This window comes from Leptonychotes weddellii, chromosome 10 (assembly GCF_054177405.1).
Source record: "Leptonychotes weddellii isolate Sample4059 chromosome 10, ASM5417740v2, whole genome shotgun sequence".
Lineage (NCBI taxonomy): Eukaryota > Metazoa > Chordata > Mammalia > Carnivora > Phocidae > Leptonychotes > Leptonychotes weddellii.
The window spans coordinates 57,623,132-57,649,851 of NC_138378.1; the positions used below are offsets into that span (position 1 = coordinate 57,623,132).

General features: G+C 38.8%; 1 protein-coding gene and 1 pseudogene across 1 annotated transcript in view; one reads left to right on the forward strand and one right to left on the reverse strand.

The window, feature by feature from the left end:
- The window catches only part of MSH2 (mutS homolog 2), an 80,052-nt gene that overhangs the window by 41,923 nt on the left and 11,409 nt on the right, over positions 1-26,720 (forward strand). The window contains exons 8-10 of the mRNA XM_081833516.1: positions 9,418-9,527; positions 22,022-22,145; positions 24,006-24,156. Coding sequence (XP_081689642.1) covers positions 9,418-9,527; positions 22,022-22,145; positions 24,006-24,156 — 385 coding nt within the window. The remainder of the gene's footprint in view (positions 1-9,417; positions 9,528-22,021; positions 22,146-24,005; positions 24,157-26,720) is intronic.
- Positions 729-3,288, reverse strand: LOC102741486 (annexin A2 pseudogene; annotated as a pseudogene).

A 26,720-nucleotide genomic window follows, 5' to 3' on the forward strand; every position in this document is an offset into this window, starting at 1 on the left:
GGGTGGCTCAGCTGGTTAGGTGTCCAACTCTTGGTTTTGGCTTAGGTCATGATCTCAGGGTCGTGAGATCGAGCTCGAAGGCAGCTATGTGCTGAGTGTGGAGCCACCTTGAGGTTGTCCTCTCCCTCTACCTCTGCCCCTCCTTGTGCCCATATGCACTCGCTCAAAAAAAATTTTTTTGTGTGTATTAGTATATTGCTTCAGATTATGTTCTCCTATCTTATGGTGTTTTTGGGTTTTGATTAAGTCTAGGTTTAAAGTTACATTAACGTTATTCCTGGAAAAAATAAATAAAAATAAGTTCAGAGACAGCAGAGGGCAGCAGCAGCTTAGAAAGCAGACTTGCATTGAGTAATGGAAGGTTTACTCTAAATCATCTTCCTCCTCTAAGAAGTAGTTATTTTAAAAATATACTTGGCTTCCCTTATCCCTTGTAGCTTCTTTTTTTCATTTTTAATTTTTTTTTAAGTAAAAATTCAGTTTATTCATCGGTTTATGACACAGTACACAAGAGGCAAAGTGTTTCACATCATAGATTTCACTCCCAGCTCCTTGGAATGTTCATTTCTTTGGCTAAAAGGAGAGACTAGACACGAGAGGCGGCAATGCTTAAGCAACTGAAATAAGGATGGGGAGGGCGATGCTAATGTCATCCTCACAGGGCTATTTTCTAGAACCGTTAGCTGGAAACAAAGGAGCACCACTCCTGGATGCTCATCTGTCGTGGGCCTCAGTCATCCCCACCACACAGATACCGCAGCACTTCTGATAGTCCACCTTCGTGTCTTGCTGAATGTAGTAGTACAGGGACTTGTACTCTCTCTTGAATTCAGACCTAATTTTCAACATGTCCACTTCACTGAGAGAGACCATGATTCTAATCAGGACTTTATTGCGAGTCCCCTTGCCTTTCATGGAGTCATACAGTCGGTCAGCAAAATACAGCGGCTTGTTCTGAATGCACGGGACAAGGTTCAGGAAAGCATTTTCCAGGTCTCCTTTGACCTCCTTGATGCTCTCCAGCATGTCATAAGGGCTGTAGCTCTTGTACCTATCAAATACTCCACTCAGTCATGATGTTGATCCACTTGGGCACATCAGTTCCTTTCCTCTTCACTCCAGCATCATAGAGATCCCGGGCATCTTGGTCAATCAGTTCATAATCAATGACAGAGCCATCCTCTGCTCTTCTACCCTTTTCACGGGCAGCCATCAGCTTGAGGAAGTCACCAGATGTGTCAGACACGATGTCCCTCTCCAGATGAGTCTTACACATTTCTTTGTAGACTCTCTTAATTTCCTGAAGCTCTTGGTTGGTCCTTGAGCAGATGATCTCAGTTAGGGAGTCCTCATCAGTCCCCAGCCCCTTCATGGAGGCTTTCAGCTCAGAAGCATCATACTGAGCAGGTGTTTTCAATAGGCCCAAAATCACGGTCTCCAGGTGTCCAGACAAGGCTGACTTCAGTGCTGATGCAAGTTCCTTTTTGGTCCTTCTCTGATAGGCAAAGGCAACATCCTGTCTCTGTTCATTGCTGCGGTTGGTCAAAATGTTGACATTGGTGACCTCATCCACGTCTTTGGTCTTGATGGCTGTTTCAATGTTCAGAGCATCATGCTCAGCATCAAAATTGGTGTATGCTTTGACCAACCCATATGCACTTGGGGGCATGGAGTGATCACCCTCCACGCTGAACTTGTAGAGAATTTTGTGAATACTAGACAATTTGAAGGAAGCTGGGCCCGGCGCTGAGAGCTGCAAGCGTCCCCAGCTGTAGAGCCCCCTTGTAGCTTTTAAAATTAAAAAGTTGAGACAAAACCTAGAATAATGGTATTGTGCATTTAGGGCAAATTTCTGTTAGTGCTTAAAACAACTCCTCTAAATATCTAGTTTTTCTTTTTTTTTTTTTAAGATTTTGTTTATTTATTTGACAGAGACACAGCGAGAGAGGGAACACAAGCAGGGAGGGTGGGAGAGGGAGAAGCAGGCTTCCCGCCGAGCAGGGAGCCTGATGTGGGGCTCGATCCCAGGATCCTGGGACCATGACCTGAGCCGAAGGCAGACGCTTAACGACTGAGCCACACAGGCGCCCCTATCTAGATTATTTTATTGGTAAATTTTATTCTAACAGCCATCACACTGAGGCACATAACTTTTCCCTCTTCCCATATCCAATTATTCATGTTTCTGTTTAATTTCTTCTTAAAAACCTCACATTTGTTATTTTCCCTCCCCTGGTCTGTGCATCCTCCTCAGTGAATTCATATTAAGGTTCCCAGCTCATCTGATCATGTCATTTCTTCTCCTTCAGTTCAGAACACATTAATTGCTTTCTCTGACCTGTAGGACCAGAGGGGCCTTGTCTGCATTTTAACAGCAAGTAATTATTTACTGACAAATTACTTTTCCAAGAAGGTTGTACTCATTTCCAGTTCTAGTCAAAAGATTTTTTTTTTTTTTTAAAGATTTTATCCATTCATTTGACACACAGCACAAGCAGGGGGAGCGGCAGGCAGAAGGAAGGGGAGAAGCAGGCTCCCCGTTGAGCAGGGAGCCCAATGTGGGGCTCCATCCCAGGAGCCTGAGATCGTGACCTGAGCTGAAGGCAGATGCTTAACTGCCTGAGCCACCCAGGCGCCCCTCCAGTCACAAGATTTATAAGAAAATTTCTTTAGGGACGCCTGGTACAGCGTGTGTCTCTTCATCTAGGCACCAGGCAGGCACCCCCTAGAATCACCCTTTTAGAACAAGAGATGCTCCTAGTGCTCTTAACACTTAGGAAATTACAAGCATTTATAGGAGCTCTGTGCCAGGAACTGGGGGCAGAGACGGATCTGTTTTCTGTTATCTCCCAGGGACTACTAGCACAGGTGTAAAATGATGCTCATAAATAATCAGTGGAATCAGAAGAAAAAGTCATTGTAGAAGAGAAAAGTACTCTTGTCAAAATGACAGTCGTAAGAAAGGAAAATGAGGGGTGGTGTCAGAGAAAGTATTACTAGCAAGTGGGGGAACCGAGACAAGTGGTTGTACTTAAGAAGAGGGATGACGGTGGCTAGAGAAACAGACAAGAGAGGGTGAGTGAAGGAAGCAGGCGGGGGCCATGAGGAAGGATGAGAGGCCATACTGCGGAGTGGCTGACAGCAGGGAAGGAAGAGCAGAGATGACCTTGCACCCAGGGTCATCATTCAGAGTGATTTAATTACTTAGCCATTTTACCATGATTCACCTGCACTTCTACTTCTGTTGGCTTCTTCATTTAATTTGGGAATTTTTGGCTCCAGCCTCATATTTGTGTGAACACTTAAACTTTGATTAGCAGTATCTTGTCCTCATTTTTTCACTTACCTGGACTTTTAAATACATTTCATAAATACATTAAAGGGGTCAGGTAAAGTTTAATTATGCTTAATAAAACTTTGAGATTGAAATTAATACAAAGAATTTATGTAAAATTAGTCAAGGAAATGTAGGCATAGAATAAACTTTAAATTTTTGTTAATTGAAACTCATGTCTTTTTATTATCATTTACCAAAATATTTAATAGAATAAAATGTTAGTGCCAGCTTTATAATTAATTTAGACTTCAGATTGATGTTCTCAGTCATGGACTATATGAACACAAGTCTGATATAGCAGACTTGTGACTAGTGCCAGGCCTTGGCTCTGAGGTTAGTGTCAGTAGGGCATGTGTAAGGAGGCACTTCTATCTGCTGTCCAGAACTAGCCTGTAGTTTGTTTTGATTTTAGTGTTGCTTGCTCATTTAACTTAATTAGACAGTCTCATAGTCATTTTCTTTTTTTTTTTTTAAACTTAAAAAAAATTTTTTTTGAGTATAGTTGACACACAGTGATATATGAGTTTCAGGTATACAACATAGTAACTCAGCAACTCTGTATGTTATGCTGTGCTCACCACGAGTATAGCCACCATCTGTCACCCTGAACACTATTACAGTACCATTGCCTACATTCCCTATGCTGTACCTTTCATCTCTGTGATTTATTCATTCCATAACTGGACACCTGTATCTCCTACTCCCCTTCACCCATTTTACCCATCTCCCCACTCCCACCCTTCCGGGCACCACCAGTTTGTTCTCTGTATTTATGGGTCTGTTTCTGCTTTTTGCTTGTTTATTCGTTTTGTTTTTTAGATTCCACATATAAGTGAAATCATATATTTGTTTTTTTCATTCTGACTTGTTTCACTTAGCATAATATCCTCTAGATCCATCCATGTTGTCACAAATGGCAGGATCTCATCCTTTTTTCTTAATGACTGAGTGATAATCCTGTGTGTGTGTGTGTGTACACATACGTACCACATCTTTTTTTTTCTTAACTTTTTTAAGATTTTATTTATTTGGCAGAGAGTGAGAGAGCACAAGCAGGGGGAACGACCGGCAGAGGGAGAAGCAGGCTCCCCGCTGAGCAAGGAGCCCAATGTGGGGCTGGATCTCAGCACCCTGGGATCATGACCCAAGCCAAAGGCAGACGCTTAACCGGCTGAGCCACCCAGGCGTCCCAGTACCACATCATCTTTATTCATTCAGCTGTCAGTGGACACTTAGGTTGCTTCCATATCTTGGCTATTGCAGATAATGCTGTAAACAGAGGGTGCATGTATCTTTTCAAATTAATGTTTTTGTTTTCTTTGGGTAAAAAATACCCAGTAGTGGAATTCCTGGATCATATAGTATTTATATTTTAATTTTTTGAGGCGCCTCCATACTGTTTTCCACAATGGCTACACCAGTTTACATTCCCACCAACAGTGCATAAAGGTTCCTTTTTCTCCACATCCTCACCAACATTTGTTACTTCTTGTCTTATTTATTCTAGCCATTCAGTAGGTATAAGGTGATATCTGTTGTGGTTTTGATTTGTGTTTCCCTGACGATTAATGATATTGAGCATCTTTTCATGTGTCTCTTGGCCATTTGTATGTCTTCTTTGGAAAAATATCTATTCAGGTCCTCTGCCCATTTTTAATTGGATTGTTTTTTTGGTCTTGAGTTGTAGAAGTTCTTTTTATATATTTTGGATATTAACCCCTTAATGGGTATATCATTTGCAAATATATTCTCCCATTTAGTAGGTTGCCATTTTGTTTTGTTGATGGTTTCCTTCACTGCAAAAGCTTTTTATTTTGGTGTAGTCCCAGTCAACTTTTGCTTTTGCTTCCCTTGCCTTAGGAGACATGTCTAGAAAACAGTTGCTGTAGCCAGTGTCAAAGAAATTACTGCCAATGTTTTCTTCTAGGAGTTTTATGGTTTCATGTTTCACAGTTAGGGCTTTAATCCATTTCGAGTTTATTTTTGTGTATGCTGTCAGCAACTTCAAGAAGTTAAAATAAATCTTTTAGTGGCTGGCAGTGAATTGGAGTTTCTACAGAAATTATTTAATGGGGGCGCCCGGGTGGCTCAGTCGTTAAGCGTCTGCCTTCGGCTCGGGTCGAGAGAGAGACACAGCGAGAGAGAGAACACAAGCACGGGGAGTGGGAGTGGGAGAAGCAGGCTTCCCGCGGAGCAGGGAGCCCAATGTGGGGCTCGATCCCAGGATCCTGGGACCATGACCCGAGCCGAAGGCAGACGCTTAACGACTGAGCCACCCAGGTGCCCCAATAAATAAAATCTTAAAAAAAAAAATTATTTAATGATTTGATTTACTTGGACATTTCATATTTGGTGCACTTAGGAAGCTAACAGTTATTTCCTTGTGTCATCTTTGGTATGCTTGCTAGATGAGTGTTGTGTGTATCAGAACTAATGACCAGTAATTGCTTCACCAGTCCCTTGATTCCTTCCTTCAATAAGTCATTCATTCAACAGATAGTTAATTTGTTCCAGGTATTGTTCTAGGAGGTACAACAGTACATGTGACAGTTAATGTCCCTGTTCTTATGGAGGGTCAGCAATAGTGGAAGGATAGAGGGAGACAGACAATAAACATCAGTGAGCAAGAATTTCAAGTAGTAATAAGTACAGTAAAGGAAGTATAATATATATATATATATATTTTTAAAGATTTTATTTATTTGACAGAGACAGAGAGAGCAGGAACACAAGCAGGGGGAGTGGGAGAGGGAGAAGCAGGCCCCCCGCCGAGCAGGGAGCCCGATGCGGGACTTGATCCCAGGATCCTGGGATCATGACCTGAGCCGAAGGCAGACGCTTAACGGCTGAGCCACCCAGGCGCCCCAGGAAGTATAATATATTGATATGATAGAGTGACTTGGCTGGGGCCAGGGAGACACTCGATCTTTTGGTCAAGGATGGTCTCTCTGGAATTGCTGTCTGAGTTCCACAACTTGATTGATAAGGAGCCAGCTGTTTAAGATCTGGGGGGAGGCTAGTGGGACCAGCTAGTGCAAGTGCCTAAGGCTTAACTTGTTGACGGAGCGAGGGAAGGCTAGAATGGTCAAGCATAGAGATAGAGAATAAGGGCCATGTTATGAGTAGAGGCCAGAGAGGTAAGGCTTATTTGAGGTTTTTAACTTTTTGTGTGCTGTGGACCCTAAATAAAGTCTATGAACCCCTCTTCAGAATAGTGTTTTTGTAAATGCATAAAGTAATACAGACTTGCAGAAGAAACCAATTATATTGAAACACTTATCAAAATATAAAACAAACTTGATAAAGAAATAAATCCTTTTTACTAATGCATTAAATAACATGATCTGAGTGAAGCCCTACTAAGGTCTTAAGTTTTGAACTAATAATGAATTTAAATGATACTTAAAATTATCTCCCAAAACTGTAATATGATATGAAAATATATCTGGAATTTTGATTGATGACAAAGACATAGGTCCTGGGAATACTACTGTGGTGTATTGCACACATTAATAATGGAAGGAGGTGTCAGATTGTAGTTAGATGTTAGAGAAAATGAATTTGGAATTTTTTTCTGTGTTTATGTAGTACTTTGAATTTAAGGGTCTGTAGTCCTTGCGTGAAGACCCTAAATAGATTGTGTAGGGCCTTTTAGGCTGTGATAACTAGTGAAAAATGGAGTTTATAAAAAACCAATTGGTGTCCATCACTTGATGAATGGATAAATAAAATGTGCTAGATCTGTATAATGTGATATATCCGTCAATAAAAAGAAATGAAGTACGGATGCATGGTGCCCCATGGATGAACCTTGAAAACATTATGCTGAGTGAAAAAGGTCAGTCACAGTATCATATGATCCATTTATGTGAAATATGCACAATAGGCAGATCTATAGATACAGAAGTGGATTAGAGGTTGCCTGGGCTTGGAGGAGTGGCCGGAGGTTGGAGGGTAATGGTAAGTTACTGCTAATGGGTACAGGGTTCCCTTTTTCTTTGAGAGCAGTGACAGTGTTCGAAAATGGATCATAGTAGTCATCACACAAATCTGTGAATAAACTAAAAACCATTGGATTTTACACTTTAAGATGGAGAGTTGTTTGGTATGTGAATTATATCTCAGTAAAGCTATTATTTTTAATTCAAAAAACCATAACCATTTGGGGAAAAAAAAAATCCAGTTGGAAATTGACAGCTGGGGCTCAGTACAAATTATAGGTAGGGGAAAGAATTCAAGATGTTAGTGAAAGTTTGTAGGATAGGGAGCAGGTGAGCTCAGAAGGGGCCTATTGACTCTGAGAAGAGCTGCAGCAAGGTGGGCCTATGTGTTTGAGGGACCCGAGGACATGTTGAGGATGACGGGTTCTGAAGGTTGTACAGGTATTTCTGTAATAATACCATGTGTTTATTCTTAGCAAACTTAACTTTCTTCAGTGTCGTGTGCTAGAAAACGTAACAGAAAAAATGGAGTTAAGGTAGACCTCAAAGTATATGAAAATTTTAAAATGATAGCAAAAGCATTAGCAAACTGTAATGAAACAGTAGCCTGCATACATGTCCATTGCATTTGTACCCAGCACGAGCATCAGGTGACTCTTTGCATGAAGCCTTAAAGTCTAGGGTTCTTGTTCCTCCTTTGAGATGCCCTGTAAGGCTGTTTGCTTCTAATAAAGGTCAGTTTCACAAAAGTTAAACATCCAAACCAGGGTAGAGAATTTAGTTAAAAAAAAAAAAAATTCTTTTAAACACCAGCAAATGTTTTGTACTTTTCATCTATACTCTGCTTTTCTTTGTGTCTTAGCATAGTGGTAAGTACACTGGCCAGTAGGCCAACTACTCCGAGGTCTTCACATATTGCTAAGTTTACTCTTTAATTGTGTGAAAGCTTGCCCTTGATCACTTCAGAACACTAATGGGCTAGGAAAAAATCATTTGTGAACCAGTGCCACCTCCGCGCCTTGCTTCCATTATTCTCCTGTTTACCAATAGCATATGAACTAGCTAATTCAGAATAAAGAACCAGGTGTTGAAGCACAACAGACATTATGTGGTCAAAGTGTTGTTTATAGACTGTCTAAATGATGTTTCACACATATGTACTATTTTCTAAATATGTGTAGATGCTGTTGTGATTAATAAAACGTGAATTCTTAATTTTGCTGACTTCATAGTAGCTTTTCATCGTTTTCTCAATTAAGAGCTACTGCTACTTCTAGAAAAGATTAGGAACTATTGCTTTGGAACAAAATGCAGTAGGCTAGAGATCATTTGCAGAATACTTGTAAAAGAATTTATTGGAGATCAGAAAAAAAAAAAAATCCTTGCAGTGTAACCAGTAACAATACATGGTAACTGTAGCTGAGCTCCTGTTAAGTGTCAAGCATGTTATGTTAAGTGTTATGTAAAGTTAACTCATTTATTCCTCTTCTGGGTTGCTGTTGTCATTACTCCTGTTGACCCGGGAAAGGGGCTCAGAGTAACATGTTCCAGATCACAGAGCCAGTAGTAGCAGAGTTGGGGTTGGCACCCAGGTCTGTACTCATGCCTTTCACACTATAGACTCTGCTGCTTCACTTACTCATACAATTCCCTAGCATGTGCTCTTAAATAGCATCAAGTAAAGTGCCAGTGTAAATACTTGGCTTGATTTAACATCTGTTAATTGGAACACTGTATTATTAATGGAAATTGGGGATATAAGGTAAGTTAGAGGCATTTTATTTTAATGACTTGGACTTCGGGTTATTAAATCTGTGAAGAAATACAGTTCATTTAGTTGTAATTAATTTCATGTTTCTGCATCTCTAGTGTTCTTTATGAAGGAGATTACAGACAGGTAGGGAGGCAGTGTTTTATTAGAAAGCTCTGAGTGCCAGATGATCTCCCTTCCTATAAAATAAATACTAAACACATTTGAATTAAAATATGGGAGTAAATAGTAACTTTGGAGACCTGCTGCACTACTTGTGCTTTTTGGATCACATGCTGTTTATTATCTCAGATGAATTTTTATGATGTGTGGTCTTCCATTTTTCAAAATAGGACCATTTTATTTTATTATTTTTTGCTTTCTTTTAGGAAAACACCAGAGTTTATTGTTGGCAGTTTTTGTCACTCCTTTTATTGATCTTCGTTCTGATTTCTCCAAATTTCAGGAAATGATAGAAACAACTTTAGATATGGATCAGGTATGTAATCTACTCTTGAATTTAAGCAGCGAAGTATTTTTGAAATGCATGTCAGAAAACTTTTCAGATTTTCTTTTTTTCGTATTTAATTTTGGTATTTTTATGAGGCACCTTTGAGATCGTGGACATAAGATTAAATGATGGGGCAAGTTTGTTGTTTTCTTAAAAATAATAATTGTTTTAGTGGATGAAGAAAGATTAACAGGAAATAAATGTTGGGCATAACTGGCCTGATTAAAGGAAATCTCACAAGTAAAAGATTTCACATATGCAGTCTGAATTTTGTTTTAATTTCAAGAGAGAAGGAAAATTGTAGTCACTGAAAAAGAGAAGATAAAGGTAAATTTGGAACACAAGAGAAGGCAACTTCTCCTTTGTTTATTTTCCATGTAGGAAAGTGTTTGGGGGAAGAGGATAGAATATGTGTGTATCTCCTAAATAGTTGTTGATATAACTAAAAAGTTAACCATACTCTAAATACTGTTTAGTTCCAAATTCTTGTTAGTTGAGAAGAGCATTTAGGGTGTAAGCGATCTGTGTCCTCAGGTTTATAACAATACTAAGCAGTAATTTATATATAAAGTGGGAATAGTTTCTGAAATAGTTGAAAATATCCTTGTATGAAAATGAAATTGAAGGGGCGCCTGGGTGGCTCAGTCGGTTAAGCGGCTGCCTTCGGCTCAGGTCATGATCCCAGGATCCTGGGATCGAGCCCCGCATCGGGCTCCTTCCTCAGCGGGGAGCCTGCTTCTCCCTCTCCCTCTGCCTGCCACTCCACCTGCTTGTGCTCTCCCTCTCTATCTCTGTCAAATTAAAAAAAAAAAAAAAAAAAATCTTTAGAAAATGAAATTGAAAGCAAATTTATCAAATGGTAAAATTCGCTGTCAAAAGTTTGTAGAACAAATTTAATATGGGACCATTGAATGTAGGGTTTTTCAATTTTATGACTTTAAAAATAATACCTTTAAAATTTTCTGTCAAAAATGATCATGCAGGGAATAAGTGCTCTCACATCATTCATATTAAAGTAATAGTTTGGTTTGCTAATTGTTATATTCTTTGCATTCTTTTTTTTTTTTTTTTTAAAGATTTTATTTATTTATTTGACAGAGAGAGACACACAGAGAGAGGGAACACAAGCAGAGGGAGTGGGAGAGGGAGAAGCAGGCTTCCCGCCGAGCAGGGAACCTGATGCGGGGCTCGATCCCAGGACCCTGGGATCATGACCTGAGCCGAAGGCAGACGCTTAACGACTGAGCCACCCAGGCGCCACTAGATTCTTTGCATTCTTAATAACTTGATTTGGGTTAATGTTTGCCCTATGGGATATCGATTTATTTTGTTTTTACTGGATCGTTAACTGAGGTTTAAAACAGTCAAACCTCATTTAGTCTGTGCTCTTTGGGTTTAGAAATCCATGCATATATAGGATAGATGCTTTACTTTCCTGGTACTGTTTTGTCAGTGATAGGCCCAAGCAGCCAAAAAACTTGCATTGTTTGCCTCTCATTTGGGAAAACTTGCATTTTAGCTATTGTGACCTCTGTAATGTTGGTCTTAGTGGAATGATTTTAGGTGTACAACTTTCAGATCAGTGGTGGGCAGAAATACTGCTCACAGACATGCTGAAACCGCCTCCGCTACCAGGAGATGGGGATGTGGCCTTTCCTGTGATGGGGGCAGAGCTGGATATTTGTAAATGGTCTTTATTTATTTTTTAAAGTTTTTATTTATTTATGGGGGGGGACAAGCACACTCCGCACTGAGGACCCTGAGATCATGACCTGAGCTGAAACCAAGAGTCAGATGCTTAACTGACTGAGCCACCCAGGCGCCCCTGTAAACATCTTTAAATGAAAGCATGTAAAGGTGTAGTTCTTGGTGGTTAATAAAAGCTCTGACTAAAATAGGGAGGTGGGAAGGCAAGAATCAGAACGTTTCATTGTCTCTGCAGCTTAGCTTTGCTGAAATGCTGCAGTTGATTTCGCCCTTTGTGGCGAACTTTATTCTTCTAAAAGTTGCTGTGCTTTTAATATTGTGGGTCTCAAACGTAAGCATGTATCAGAACCACCTGGTGGGCTTGCTGAAACAGATTGCTGGGCTCCCTCCCCAGAATGAGAATCTTTCAGTCTGGGGTGGGGCTAGAAAATTTGCATTTCTCACATGTACCCAAATGATGCTGCTTGTCTGTGGACCACACTTTGAGAACTACTTGCTAATAAAATAAATTACTCCTAATAAATTAGGAATGCAATCATATTTCAAAGTGAGAATGAGCATGTGATTTCTTTTCACCAGTATGCAGCCTGCTGCAAGTGCTGTGCTCTTGGGCAGTCACTGGGCATTATCTGGCCAGAAGTTGATGTGTATAAATTGGGAGTGTTTAAGAGTTTCTTAAAATTTGTAGCCCCTCTGTCAGTATACGGATCTTCTATTGAAGAGCCCATGCAGCTGCCTTTTTATTTGGGTCATCACATTCACAGCCTGCCCAATAGATGTGGAGGCCCTGCCTAATAGGACCTCTCTTCTCCCTCTTCCACTCTTGGACAGTAAAAGCTATCTCCTGCAGTAAGCATTTTGTTTGCATTATATACAAGATTATTAGCCATTACTATGATAATTACAAAAAGCAGCAGGATGATAAAGTGTTGGATACTTTTGTTTCATATTATGCCTTTTGATTTACTCCGTCCCTACCTTCTGGCCTTCCATCGCTCCTGTCATGCAGTATTTTGACCACATAAATCCAGCCCTTGGGATACATACCTACTGGCAGCAAATAAGCCAAAATGATGATGGACCAAAATACCAGAATGTAAATTTTTAAAGTGTTTTCTTTATTTGAAGCTTTTCTACTTATGAAGGTAACACATACTATTAGAACAAGTGAAACAAAATGATACAAAGAAGTATAGAGGCAAAAGTGACCATTCTTCCCTCTTCAGATGAACAATGTTGGCAACCTGGTTGGCTTCCTCCAGCTCCATTATACTCTCTTCCTTATTGTGGGTTAAGATTTTTTACTTTGATCTGAAATACTTGACACATATCTGTTAAACTAGACTATACTGTGACTTTGAAATAGTGTTAATTCTCGAATAATGCTATGGGATTAGAGTGTTGTAAGATTTTGTGTCTGGGAAGAGTGGATTTTAGCAAGGCAAGCAGTGCAATTATATGGATATAGGCTGGAAAATAAGAGGTCATTTGTCCTAATTTCATTGCTGTCACTTAAGATTATAACAAACCTTGATTTCTTAATCTGAAAGTAGAACATTAAGTAGTTAACTTTGTAGGGGAGAAAAAACTTTTTCTGTTCTCTTCTGTTCATTGTTTGGAGGTCTGCTAATTAAACTGATAAACAGATTAGCAAGAGAACAGATTTTTGAGTTCACATAGAAGTGTGAGTCAAGGAGGCTGTTAGAATTTGGGGCTTATATACTGTTGGTTGGGGAATAGAGAGGGAAAAGGGGCACTTAGGGGAAGACAAATGACTTTTAGGAGTGATTTATGAGCCCTTTGGAGAATAGATGGAAGATAGGATAATTTTGACTTCCTTGGTTGTGAAACTTCTGGGAGGGGATTTACAACAACTGAGTTCTTTTGGGAAGCTCTGCTTTTAGGGAGATAAGAGGGTTCAGAAACAAAGTCTATTCTCGGATGCTTTCATCTTGGAATAATTTTTATGCCACTATGGCATATTCTGGACCCCTCATCAACATTAAGTACTGTGTCAATAAGATATGAGTTGTGGATTTCCTTTTTTTTTCCCCCTCTGAGTAGACTGTTTGAGGTTAAACTCAGTATCAGTCAGGACTCTTTATTTTGCACATAACTTAAACCTCAGTACACCCTGGCTTATGAAATTAGAAGTCTAGAAATAGGGTAGGCTTTAATGTAGAGTTGCTTGATCCAGCAGCTCAATGATACCATCCAAAGGACCTAATTTCTTGAACTCTTCTATCTTTGTGATTTGAATTTCAGCTAAACGCTGGTTCCTCTTCGGTCCTAGGTTGGCTGCCTACCAGTAGCAATTCATGCAACGTTCCAAGGAAGAGTCCTGCAAGTTGCCTTTTTGGGACCATTTAAGCAGTGATTGTGGCCAGGGATATAGAATGTGATGATGGGCCTAAGATAACTAGGGGTGGGTTATCCCTCTGTTGGAGATACAGAAAATGAGAGAGCACTACTGGGAAGGGGGAAGAAGGGGAATGACTGTGGTATAGACAACCAGTCATGTCTACTAAGATACAGTCCTGTAACTAAAGGCTTTCATGTTTTATAGTGTGATGCTGTCTTTTAAATAAATATGATTCCTAGTTAAAACCTGCTCTAGATTCTCTAGGGAATCAGCTTAATATAATATCTTCTTTATTCCGTTATAAACCTTTAAACTTACCTTGGGTTATAAAGTGAATTCAACCCTTCACTGTCATTGTAGATATTTGTAATGAATTTATGCATTTAAATTACATGACTCAGAACTACTTTGAACAAACCTCAGAGGATAGCAATCATTTCATATATGATTTCTGAAAGCTTTACTCATGTTTTCCAGCTGTGCACTTAAGGAGCTTAAGTGATGAAGGGAGCAGTCATTTATATGCATAGTTGGGTTAATTTGTCTTTTTTCCTAGGCTTAGCTTTGTATCTAATGCTTCAGGTGTTTGTGTGTCTGCTTTCCATAAATTTTATGGAAAGATTTTCTATTTCTGAAATAAATAGAAACATAGATTTATACTGCCCCCAGGACAAGGTTCAAAAAGGCAATGAGTTTGCACCAAAAAATAATGTCAGTTAGATTGTGTGATTTAGTGAGATACATTAAATTTTAAAATCTTTCTATACTGTATTTGAGCATTTTATCTTTTAATATTAGTTTTCACATACACTTATTGACATTTCCTCTATTATTGGAAAAGTAGTAATGTTAGATAAATCTTTACTGACAATACTGGGACAGAAAAAATTGAAATAGTTTTTAAAAAGCCACAGTTGCATGATCCTAATACAACTATATCATTGTGTGAGTATATGTATGTAAGCTGTAAAGATACTATAGTATATAAATGCTTCAATATTTTTGTTCTTGGAAATGAAAAAAAAATCAAAAAGGGAAGTATTCATATTCTCTCACCTGGAATTATCTCTAAATACATGTTGATATTTTTGCTTATAGTTGTCCTTGTTTTCTGTTTTTTATTTTTTGATTGAAGTGTAGTTGACACACTATGTTAACATTAGTTTCAGGTGTACAACATGGACAACTCAACGTGTAATGCTATGCTCACCATACAACGCTACTACAGTACCATTTACTATGTTCCCTAAGCTGTACCTTTCATCCCTGAGACTTACTCATTTCATAACTGAAAGCCTGTACCTCCCACTCCCCTCAGCTGGTTTTGTTTGTTGGTGGACCTTCAGGTTGTTTCTGACTCTCGGCTATTATGATTAAGGCTTTTGTGAGCAGTGATATACAGGTATTTGAGTACCTGGCCACAATCACATTCCTTACTTAGGAATAGAATTGCTGGGTCATATGGTAATGTTATGTTTAACTTTTTGAGGAATCACTAAATTGTTTTTCAAAGTGTCTGCACCATTTAATATTCCCACCAGCAATATAGGAGGATTCCATTTCTTCACATTGTTGCTAATAATTACTTCTTTTTTAAGATTTATTTATTTTAGAGCAAGAGAATGAGAGAGCAGGCGCTTGTGGGGGGTGGCAGTCAGAGGGAGAGGGAGAGAAATACTCAGGCAGACTCCCTGCTGAGCGCAGAACCCAACGAAGGGCTCAGTCCTAGGACCCAGAGATCATGATCTGAGCCAAAATCAAGAGTCGACTGCTTAACCAACTGATGAGCCATCCAGGTGCCCCTATTCTTTGTTTTTTGGGTATTTGTCTTAATAGCCAATCTAGTGGATGTGAAGTGGTATTTCATTATGGTTTTGATTTGCATTACCCTGGTGGCTAATGATGTTGGGCATGTTTTCATATGTTTGGTGGCCGTTTATTTGTATATCTTTGGAGAAATTTCTATTCAGATCCTTTGCTCATTTTAAAATTGGAGTGTCTTTTTGTTGTTGTTGTTGTAAGAGTTCTATATATTTTCTGGATACTAGACCCTTGTTCTAAGAAATACATACTTCTCTTTGAGTTTTCCACTTGCCTCAAGTTGTTCATAGTGATGCTTATTATTTTTTAAAAACACTGCTGTATTTGCAGATATATTCCCTGCTTATTTTTTTTTTTTTTTTTTTAAAGATTTTATTTATTTATTTGAGACAGAGAGAATGAGAGAGAGAGCACATGAGATGGGGGAGGGTCAGAGGCAGAAGCAGGCTCCCCGCCGAGCAGGGAGCCCGATGCGGGACTCGATCCAGGGACTCCAGGATCATGACCTGAGCCGAAGGCAGTCGCTTAACCAACTGAGCCACCCAGGCGCCCTCCCTGCTTATTTTTAATATAATTTGTACCTCCCTCAACATTTCTTCCTTTCCATAGTTTGGGTTTTTTTAGAGAATCAGTTTGTGACTTTTTAAATCCTGTTTTGTGTCTTTGCTTTTTATTTCATTAATTTCAGTTCTTAACGTACGTTTTTCCACCTATTTTTTTTTTTTTTTTACCTCTTTAGTTGAGTGCTCACTATTTTTCCAGCCTTTTCTTTTTCAGTAAGCATTTAAGATTGCACTTTTCTTTCTATGTGTTGCTTTAGCTGAATGTATCCTATAAGTTTTTAAAGGTACAGTCTCTTACTCAGTTTTCAGAATTTTATTCCTGTTTCATTTCTAAGCTTGGTATGTGTCAGTTTCATAAAAGTTCTCAGTGTAGTTGAGGATCATGTGTGCTCCCTAATTTTGGTTGCAGTTTTCTCTCTGTCCATTAGATTAGATAAAGCTTTAGTTTTGTTCACGTTGTCTGTACGCTAGCTAATTTTTGATCTGCTGAGTTATTGAAAGAAGTGTGGATTTCTTTATATAGTTCAGTCCATTATTGATTTGTTTTCAATACACAGCTGTACTTTTTTTTTTTTTTTAAAGATTTTATTTATTTATTAGAGAGAGAGCACAAGAGTGGGGAGCGGGAGAGGGAGAAGCAGACTCCCTGCTGAGCAGGGAGCCCGATGCGGGACTCCATCCCGGGACTCCAGGATCATGACCTGAGCCGAAGACAGTCGCTTAACCAACTGAGCCACCCAGGTGCCCTCAGCTGTACTTTTCTTTGTGGTGAACTGAACCTTCATCATTCTTTAGGGACAGTATCCTTAGTAATGCTTTTTGCCTTAGATTTTTTTTTTTTTGGTCTGATAGTAAGAGGGCTATGCCAGAGCCCTTCTTTTTAGTTTTTTACATGATGTATATTTTTCCATCCTTTGTGAGTCAGTGAAGTTTATAGCTGGATTTTATTTATTTTAAATTTCTTTTTTAAGTGGTAATTTGCATTTATTTCTACCATACTACTTTGTGATTCCTAGTCTTCCTGGTTCCCCTTACTCATTCTGTTTTTCTTTATTATATATTGATTGGGTTTTTAAAATTCCATTTTGCCTTTCCTATCACACCCGCACTGGTTTGGAAGTTATTCACAAATTTTTACAAAATGTGTATACATAACTTATCAAAATCAAGTCTGTCAGTATTTTCTCACTTACCCCCAAAATACTAGGGCATTAGGATATCTGAGATCAGAATACATTTCTTCATTATTGGCAGGTATTTTAGTTCTGTTTCTTTACCCCTTTAGATTTCCATTCTATACAGTCAGTGTTAAGTTTAGATTTGCCCATATGCTTACCAATTTCTTTGCCATTCATTCCTTCTTCCTGAATATTCTTTAGGAGTTCTTTTATTGGCAGTCCGTTTAGTTAGGTTTTGTTTGTTTGAAAAGGTCTATATCACCCTTGTTCTTGAAGGAAATTTTTGTGGGTGTACAATTCCAGATTGATAGTTATTTTTCCCAAGTGTCTGTAATATTGTGTTGTGCTGTCCTTTGGCTTGAATTATTGTTGAGAAGTCTTGGTTCCAGATATTGATTCCTTTTACTGCTCTGAGTCCAAAAGTGGATTTCTTTTTTCTATTTGGATTTGCTGTGTTCTCTTAATCAGAGAATTCATGTCTTTTATCAATTCTGGAAAATTATCAATCATTATCTCTTTAAATGTGTTCCTTCATTCTCTTCTCCTAAAACTGTGATTGGACATATGTTAGACTTTCACATTCTTTTTCTGCCATGTGTCTGTGCTGCTCTCTTTGTGATTACTTCAGATATTCCAATTCACTGAATGTCTCTTCAGCTCTGATATGTTTAACCAGTCCATAGGGGTTTTTTTTCAATGACTATATTTTTTATTTATAAAAGTTACTTGGTTCATTTCTAACTCTGCCTAGTCTTTTTCTTTTTTAAAGTAGCATCTTGTTCTTTGCTCATGTGTTCCATTCTCTATTATTTCAAACATTTTAATATACTTAATATTCCATATTTAAAATTTCTTGGTTTAAATCTACCCCTTGTTTCTGCTGAGTCTTTTTTTTGACTCTTATTGTTGGTGGCTTCTTTCCTTCTCTGTTCTGTATATTTAGATTATGAATTTGCATCTTTCTGGGTTCTGCCCGTGCAAATCATACATCCTCCCCCTGCCCCAGATAAAATTTACTCTTGCCATGTATCCCACAATGTAAGCCAGGAACACTTTTTTTTTTTTTTTTAAGATTTTGTTTATTTATTTAGAGAGAGATAGCAAGAGGGTGTGTGGGCGGGAGGGAGGGGCAGAGGGAGAGAGATGAGCATGGAGCCCCACGTGGGGTTTGAGATTGTGACCTGAGCTGAAATCAAGAGTCGGACGCTCAACCCACTGAGCCACCTCAGTGCCCCATAAGCCAAGAACACTTTTAAGTTAATTTCTCAGCCTGGAGTTTTTTTGATTTGTTGGAGCAAAGATTTAGCTCCTAAAAAAGAAGCCCCAAATAAATAAATAATGGTGGCTTAAACAAGAATATGGGCTTAATTTTCTGTCAAAGCAGCGTGAGCATAGTAGCACAGGGCTGGTGGGACAGCCGGGCTGGTGGGACAGCCCTGCTGTCTCTGGGACCTGCCTCCTCCTTTATTGCTCCAGAGCAGAACCCTTAGGGTATTGCCTTCAAGGTCCAGGTTGGCTTACTACCTTACCTTTATTCCAGCGAGTGGGAGAGGACAAAAGGAGAAGTGGGGGACACATTATGGAAATGGTACACGTCATTTCTGCTCATGTTGTGTTGGCCAGAATTTAGTCCTATCTCCACACCTAGCTGCATGGGAAGCCGGAGCTGGATTCTTTGTTCTTGATAGTTATGTATCCTATGAAAAGTGGTCAGATCTACTACTGTAGAAGGAAAGGATAATAAAAATGGCAACAATGAGCAGCCTTTTTCCACTGCCAACAAAAACAGACATTTGAAATCCCAACCCCAGTGAAGGCTGGCTTTTTGTCAAGGAGGAAACTCTCTCTTTTCCTTCCCTTTCCTATGGGCTCAGGCTGAGAGAGGTTTTTTGTTGTTGTTGTTTTTAAGATTTAGTATTTATTTATTTGTTTGAGAGAAAGAGCACAAGTGCGGGGCAGGGGGAAGGCAGAGGGAGAGGGAGAGAAGCAGACTTCCCGCTGAACGTGGAGCCCCACAGCACGGGGCCCAAACAGGCCCAATGCAGGGCCCCATCCCAGGACCCAGAGATAGTGACCCAAGCCAAAACCAAGAGTCAGATGCTTAACTGACTGAACCATCCAGGTGCCGATAAAGATGGCTATTAAAAATGGTCCTTGTGGCCTGGTTTTATGCTGGCAACCCTCCACTTTGCAGGGGCTCTGATGTCTAGTGTTTTTTTTAACTCAACTATACATTTATTTTAATAAATGCTTATAAATATTTAGTATTTCTAGGATAGTGGAGTGCTTTTGTTTGTTTTAAGCTCTCCAGTATCTTCCCTGTTTAATTTCTCCTTTCTAATTACTTAAATCTATCTTTCATGTAACTTCTCTGATTAAAAAAAGCCTTTCTACTATAGTAGTAGTACAGGTAAATTTTTTTTTTTTAAGATTTTATTTATTTGAGAGAGAGATCACAAGTGGGGGTGCAGGGAGAGGGAGAAGCAGACTCCCCACTGAGCCCCACTGAGCCCCACATGGCTCTGCCTCTCTTAAGTTCACTGGAAGAGGCAAATCCTTCAGCAGTGTCAGCCCACCATTGCAGTATTATTTTCCCTTGGAATTATCCTAAGTCTTGGTTCTTTTTTCTAGATCATCTTCACTGTCTCTTTGAATCAACTGTATAATATTATTGATGTACCATTGTGCAAATGTGTGATGTTTATCATTTCTGGGTTTTGCTGTAACAGATAAATCTGCAGAGATCTTACTCATCCCTGTGTTGTTTTGCATCTGTTGCATTATTCCTTAGGTTGAATTCCTGGGAGTAGAATTGCTATGTCAAAGAGTATAACAAATATTTCTGAATCTTGTCTCATACTGCCTTTTTTTAAAGGTTATAACAACTTAGATTCTCACCAGAAATGAATGAGTATGCTGATTTCACTGTAGCCTCATCAGTATTTGGTAGTAGGATTTCTTTTCCTTTAAAAAAAAAAAATAGCTGTAGAATATCTTAAGGTTACTTAAATATTCATATATTTTATTGAGCTTTAGCATTTTCTTGTGGGTTACTTTGCTACTTATTTTCTCATCTGTGAGTTGTATGTTTTTATATTTGCCTATTTAATGACCTTGGTATTTTTCAAATACATGCAAACCAAGTTCCTTTATTAAAAAAAAAGTTAATCTTCCCATTTTTACATTTTTTTGTAGCTATTTTTACAAATCTTTTTGTTTTTTTTTTAAATTTGGTTTATTCAAAAATTTAAATTTTAGTATAGTGAAATCTCTTGTCAGTTTAAATTGAGAAAGTTATTTGATCAATGTTTTATTTTTTTTTTGGCTAGCTTTTTGTAATTTTAATTCCTTATTCTTGTGGTGTTCACCTTTGGTATGTGAAGAAGGTGTGCTCTGAATAAGTGGAGAGTAATTGGAAAGAGATTATATTAATCCCATTTATTAAGTTTTAGAAGATCTCCTTGTGTTAGAAAACTGACTCTCCTATATTGTGCTTTTATACATAATTATTTTTAGTAGTTTTTGTTTGTTTTAATAGGCTCCACACCCAACATGGGGCTTTAATTTATTAATCCTTGATATTAAGAGTCGCATGCTCTGTGAGCCTGTCAGGCTTCCCTCCCCTGATTCTTTTTAATAGTTCTTAGTGTCTGTAAGGATATGCTGCATTCTTTTTTAAAAGATATTCTTTCCTAATTTTGTCTAAGTTTTAATTGTTTTGTTTCAAAAAGGGATTCCTATTGGACGGTCTCTTAGGAATGAGTAGATGTTAATTGATTTGGTTTTCTCTTTTCATAGTTTACCTTTTTGCTTACCAGTTGTTGTAAATATTCCAGTAAGCAGTTATTTTTTATAAAAGTCTTAAATAGTTGGGATGCCTGGGTGGCTCAGTCAGTTAAGCGTTTGCCTTCGGCTCGGGTCATGATCCCGGGGTCCTGGGATCAAGCCCTGAGTCAGGCTCCTTGCTCAGCGGGGAGCCTGCTTCTCCCTCTCCCTCTGCCTGCCACTCTGCCTGCTTGTTCGCTCTCTGTCAAATCAGTCAGTCAGTCTTTTTTTAAAAAAGTCCTAAATAGTTAAGACTTGGTTTCTAAATATTTTGTGTATACATTTGCCATTGTAAGTGAGATCTGTCTTTCATTATGGCTTCTTGATGGCTGTTGGTAAGAATTTAGGGAGACAAAGTATTTAAGAGAGATTTTTTTTTTTAAGATTTTATTTATTTTAGAACAAGCCAGAGAGCATGAGCAGGGGGAGGGGCAGCCGGAGCGGGGAGAGAGAGAATCCCAAGCCGCCTTCACTCTGAGCATGAAGCAGGACGCCAGGCTTGATCCCAGGACCCTGAGATCATGACCTGAGCCAAAATCAGGATTCAGATACTCCATCGACGGAACCACCCAGGCGCCTCCTTGAAAGATTTTGATCAACTTTCAGTTTGAAGAAATGAAATTCTGTAGCTTTCTTAAAAAAAATTTTGAGATTCCTGAGATGGATCCTTGGTTTGGATAAAAACTACACATTCTTTTATAGGCTATGAACATTGAACATTCTTTAGTAATGGTTAGGAAGAACATATTGAACATTGTTTAGGGGGAAGTGTAAATAAAAATACTGAATACTACTAGTGACATAAGCTCTGCATCTTTTTCATCTAAGTAATTTTTGGATGTCTAGAGCTCTAATAAGCTCCTTATAAACAGAATTTTACATCTAAACTCCTTAATTGGCAGAGTAACTTAAAACATAAGTTTAACTCAAAATACAAGTGAAGTTTAAATGAAGGAAAAGAAAATACATTATTTCCATCTTGACCCATCATTTATAAAATTTAGTTATTCTTTGTTCTGTCTATAGGTGGAAAACCATGAATTCCTTGTGAAACCTTCATTTGATCCCAATCTGAGTGAATTAAGAGAAATTATGGATGACTTGGAAAAGAAGATGCAGTCAACATTAGTAAGTGCAGCGAGAGATTTAGGTAAGAAGGCCTCATTGGCGGTTTGAATAATTCTTTTGTGTATATGGTATCCCCACTGGTGCCAGAATTACTTGCCTAGAAGACACAGTGAATCATGCCACTTCCTTGTTTAAAATGCCAGGCCTTTCTTCCACAGAATGAAATTATAAACACTTCCAAATTGAGGTACAGGATACTTTGTGTTTGGAGCCTTACTCTCTTCCAGATTTGTCTCTTACTACTCTCCAACCCCAGGATGATCCCACAAATCAACCAAGAGGCTTTGCATCATTTCCTTGAAATAGGATCTATATTAAACATCACCTCCTCTGTAAGCTTCATTCTACTAGGAATAGTTCATTGATTTGGCTTTGGGGTTCCCGAGCACTGCATTAACATCAGCTTTTTTTAAATGCCTTCTATACTAGATTTTTTTTTTTTTTTTGAGGGAGAGAGGGAGAGAACGCATGTGTGAGTGGGGGTAGGGGCAGAGGGAGAAGGAGAGAGAAAATCTTAAGCAGGCTCCTCCTCAGCCAGTGTAGAGCCCAGTGTGGGGCTCGATATCAGGACCCTGAGATCATGACCTGAGCCGAAATCATGAGTCTGATGCTTAACCAACTGAGCCACCCAGGCACCCCATACTAGATTATCAATTCCCCAATTAGTCTCATATTATTCACACTAATTGTTCTGAATTTATGAACCTTTTTGTTTGAGCATCTTTCATGTGTATGTTGAATGAATAAATCTATCTTAGCATATTAGAAGACCCCTCAAGCAGTAATTCTTATTAAACTTTTAGAGAATCTGATGAGAGTTATGAATCCTCTTCCCAGAAATATGTCCATACCTACATATACAAAACACTTTGCAAATAGTTACCATGGAGAATCCATATATGGACTAGACCCTAGGTAAAGAATCTTTGCCTTTCTTTACCCTTCTCATTTCATAGCTCTTTCTATGTTCTTTCTATGGTCTCTTTCCTCCCCGGCCCAGTGAAGTCTGTCTTTAGTTGTTTGCTGCTACTAATATTTGATAGCCATGCTTTAGCTATCAAATTTGTAGATGATCTCTTTCTTCTGATTTATACTCTAAAGATCACATTGATGAATGAGATGATGGGGACACACTTATAAAAACTCAAAAACCTGGGGCGCCTGGGTGGCTCAGTCGTTAAGCGTCTGCCTTCGGTTCAGGTCATGATCCCAGGGTCCTGGGATCGAGCCCCGCATCGGGCTCCCTGCTCCGTGGGAAGCCTGCTTCTCCCTCTCCCACTCCTCCTGCTTGTGTTCCCTCTCTCTCTCTCTCTGTCAGATAAATAAATAAAATCTTAAAAAAAAAAAAAAAAACTCAAAAACCTTAGGTAAATAAAATCTAGCTGATCGATCATTGCTTATTTTGTGAAGTTTCCTACACTTAACAGAGACTATGTGTCCTAGTTTTATAGAGTTTTATTGTGAGAGTCCTAAGTGTTTGTTTGGAAGGTGTGTTTGTTCCCCTTAATCCTACTCTGTATTAGATCCAGAGATATGCTTCAGTGAAGTAAGAACCCTGGTGCAGAGCTCCTCAAGGGCAGGGGCTGTAGCATATCCATCCCTGTGCCCATAGCCCACTGTTGTGCTCTACAGCTTTGGTTGGCTGTACCCAGAGAGCACTTCCATGTCAGAAGCTACCATTAATACGAGAGTTGGAGGATTTTATAGATAGCCTTCATTCATGTAGTTGAGTGAAGTAGAGTTTCAGTATTTCCCGGTTAGATCATCTTAATAATTTCTCCTGTGTTGTCTTGTAATAAGAGTTAATTATTTTAAACATTTACATTGAAAGATGGCTGTAGACATCTGTGACATACTTTTTCTTTATCTCCATATCATGAAGGTTTGGATCCTGGCAAACAGATTAAACTGGATTCCAGTGCACAGTTTGGTTATTACTTTCGCGTAACATGTAAGGAAGAAAAAGTCCTTCGTAACAATAAAAACTTCAGTACAGTGGACATTCAGAAGAATGGTGTTAAATTTACCAACAGGTTTGTATGCCTACATTATTTTGTTAAGCCTTCAGTGGCTCCATGGAACTATAAATTATTTTCTGATGAGACATGAATGTTCTATGATAAGGAAGTTTTACCTTACTTGTTAATTGATATGAGGTATCAGGTAAGAATGAAGCTTTATTTTCTTATAAGAGCCTCATTGGGTGTTCCAACACCCCTTGTTGAATAACTCCTCTTTTCCTCATTGACTGAAGGGATACTTTGGGTCTGTTTTTTTTATTGTTGTTTGTTTTATAAAGATTTTATTTATTTATTTGAGAGAGAGCACAAGCAGGGGGGTGGGTGTGGAGAGGGAGAAGCAGGCTCCCTGTCGAGCAGGGAGCCTGACACAGGGGCTCGATCCCAGGATCCTGGGATTATGACCTGAGCCAAAGGCAGATGCTTAACAAACTGAGCAATCCAGGTGCCCCCTTTGGGTCTGTTTTTAAGATTGTTCTTTCACGGGGCACCTGGGTGGCTGAGTCAGTTAAATGTCTGCCTTCGCCTCAGGTCATGATCCCAGGGTCCTGGGATTGAGCCCCACATTGGGCTCCCTGCTCAGTAGGGAGTCTACTTCTGCCTCTTCCTCTGCCCCTTCTCCAGCTTGTGCTCGCGCTCTCTCTCTCGCACTTCACTCTCTCTCAAGTAAATAAATAAATAAATAAAATCTTAAAAAAAAAAAAAAAAAGATTGTTCTTTCATGGGGTGCCTGGGCAGCTCAGTGGAATTAGTGGCTCGCTCTTGATTTCGGCTCAGGTCATGATCCCAGGGTTATGAGATTGAGCCCTGAGTCAGGCTCCCTACTCAGCGAGATTCTCGCTCTCTCCCTCTCTTCCCCTCCTCTGTCACTCTCTCAAATAAATAAATATTTATTTATTTATAAATTTTGAAGTTTGTTCTTGGCCACCTGGGTGGCTCAGTTGGTTAAGCGTCTGCCTTCAGCTCAGGTCATGATCTCAGAGTCTTGGGATCAAGTCCCACATCGGGCTCCTTGCTCACGGGGACCCTGCTTATCCCTCTGCCTGCCGCTCCCCCTGCTTGTGCGTGCTCTCTATCAGATAAATAAATAAATAAAATCTTTAAAAAATAAAATAAAAAAATAAAAAATTGTTCTTTTACATATCTGTCTCACCATTCTTTTGTCAATATGAGATTGTATTATAGTTAGTTTATATTACGCTTCCATATCAGAGTTTCCCATCATATCTCTGCTTTATAATTATTTTCACGTTTGTTTTTTCTAAGAAAGCTTTGATATCATTTATCAATTTAAAAAATTCTGCTATATCAGTTGGATATATAAATTAGTTAGGGAGATGCCTACCATCTTTAGTGAGGCCACTCACTAGATTGTTGCTTTTTCAAAATCCTGTTTCATGTTGAAAAAGATTTTATAAGTTTTTCTTTTCCTTCACTGATGTTAGAAAGTTTCTGAAGCAAATTATGTATAGGTGAAAGACGAATTATTTTGAAATAATCTTCCATGATTTGAGGTGGGGGCATATATCTTTTTCCTTCTGTACTGTATTAGAATTTATGGCAGGCCTTACACCCACCCCTCCTGAATATTCCCAGTACTTTACAGGTAGTTTTGTGTATGTGATCCCCTTTTATCCATTTATTCAGCAAGTATTTTGAGTGTTTATTATGTGCAGTCATTATTCTGGGTGTTCAGACACCCCAGGAATGAAAACAATCTGTTCGGTTTGTTTCTTGTAACAATTTTGAAATAAATAGGTTTATTTCTTTCATTATTTAGATGAAGAATCTGAAACTCCCAATTCCCCAGGATTAGACAATTAACATTAGGTACTCAACAGCTAGCTCTCCTATTGCCCAATTTAGTAGTAGTTGTTTTTCCAGCAAACTATATCTCTGATTCAAGTTATATTCAATAATGGCTTAACTGAGATAGAACTTTTGGGGTATTAAAACCATCTTCAAATCGTCATTGGTTAGTTACAAGTAAAAGAGATTGAGCTGAATGACCACATTTAGTCTAAAAGTTGTGGAAGATTCATTTGTTCATTTTTGTCAACAAATTGAATGCTTGCTGTGTATCTGATTCTTTGATCATACAATTTTCCTTCTTAAAATCCTCCAGTGTCTGTCATCCAGGAAAATCTATTGTGACTTGCACAGTCTGGTCCCGTCCCCATCCACTTTCATCTCTTATTTGCTCTCCTTCACATAGTGGTCTCACTTTCACAATGTCTTTGCCTCTTGCTTGTCTTCCTTTAATTCTTTCTGTTTGCCTGTTTCCTAGCAGTCTTTGCTGCTGCTGCTTGCCCATGCACTGTGCCTGAGCTGCATGTGTGTGTGATGCAGTCAGCTAATCCATCAAGTTCACAATTACTGCCTTGGTCGATGTCCTCCTCCATCTAGTGAATGCTTCCCCCTCTTTCTCTTCTCCTCTGTGCCCCCAGTCTTGTCTTTTTGTTTTTTATTTCATTCTCTTTCTTTGACATCGGTGAATATTTTTCCTTTACTTTATTCTCGTCCTTCTTTTTTTTATTTCAACCTATAGTTTTCATTTTTTTCTTTACTCAATAAGATTT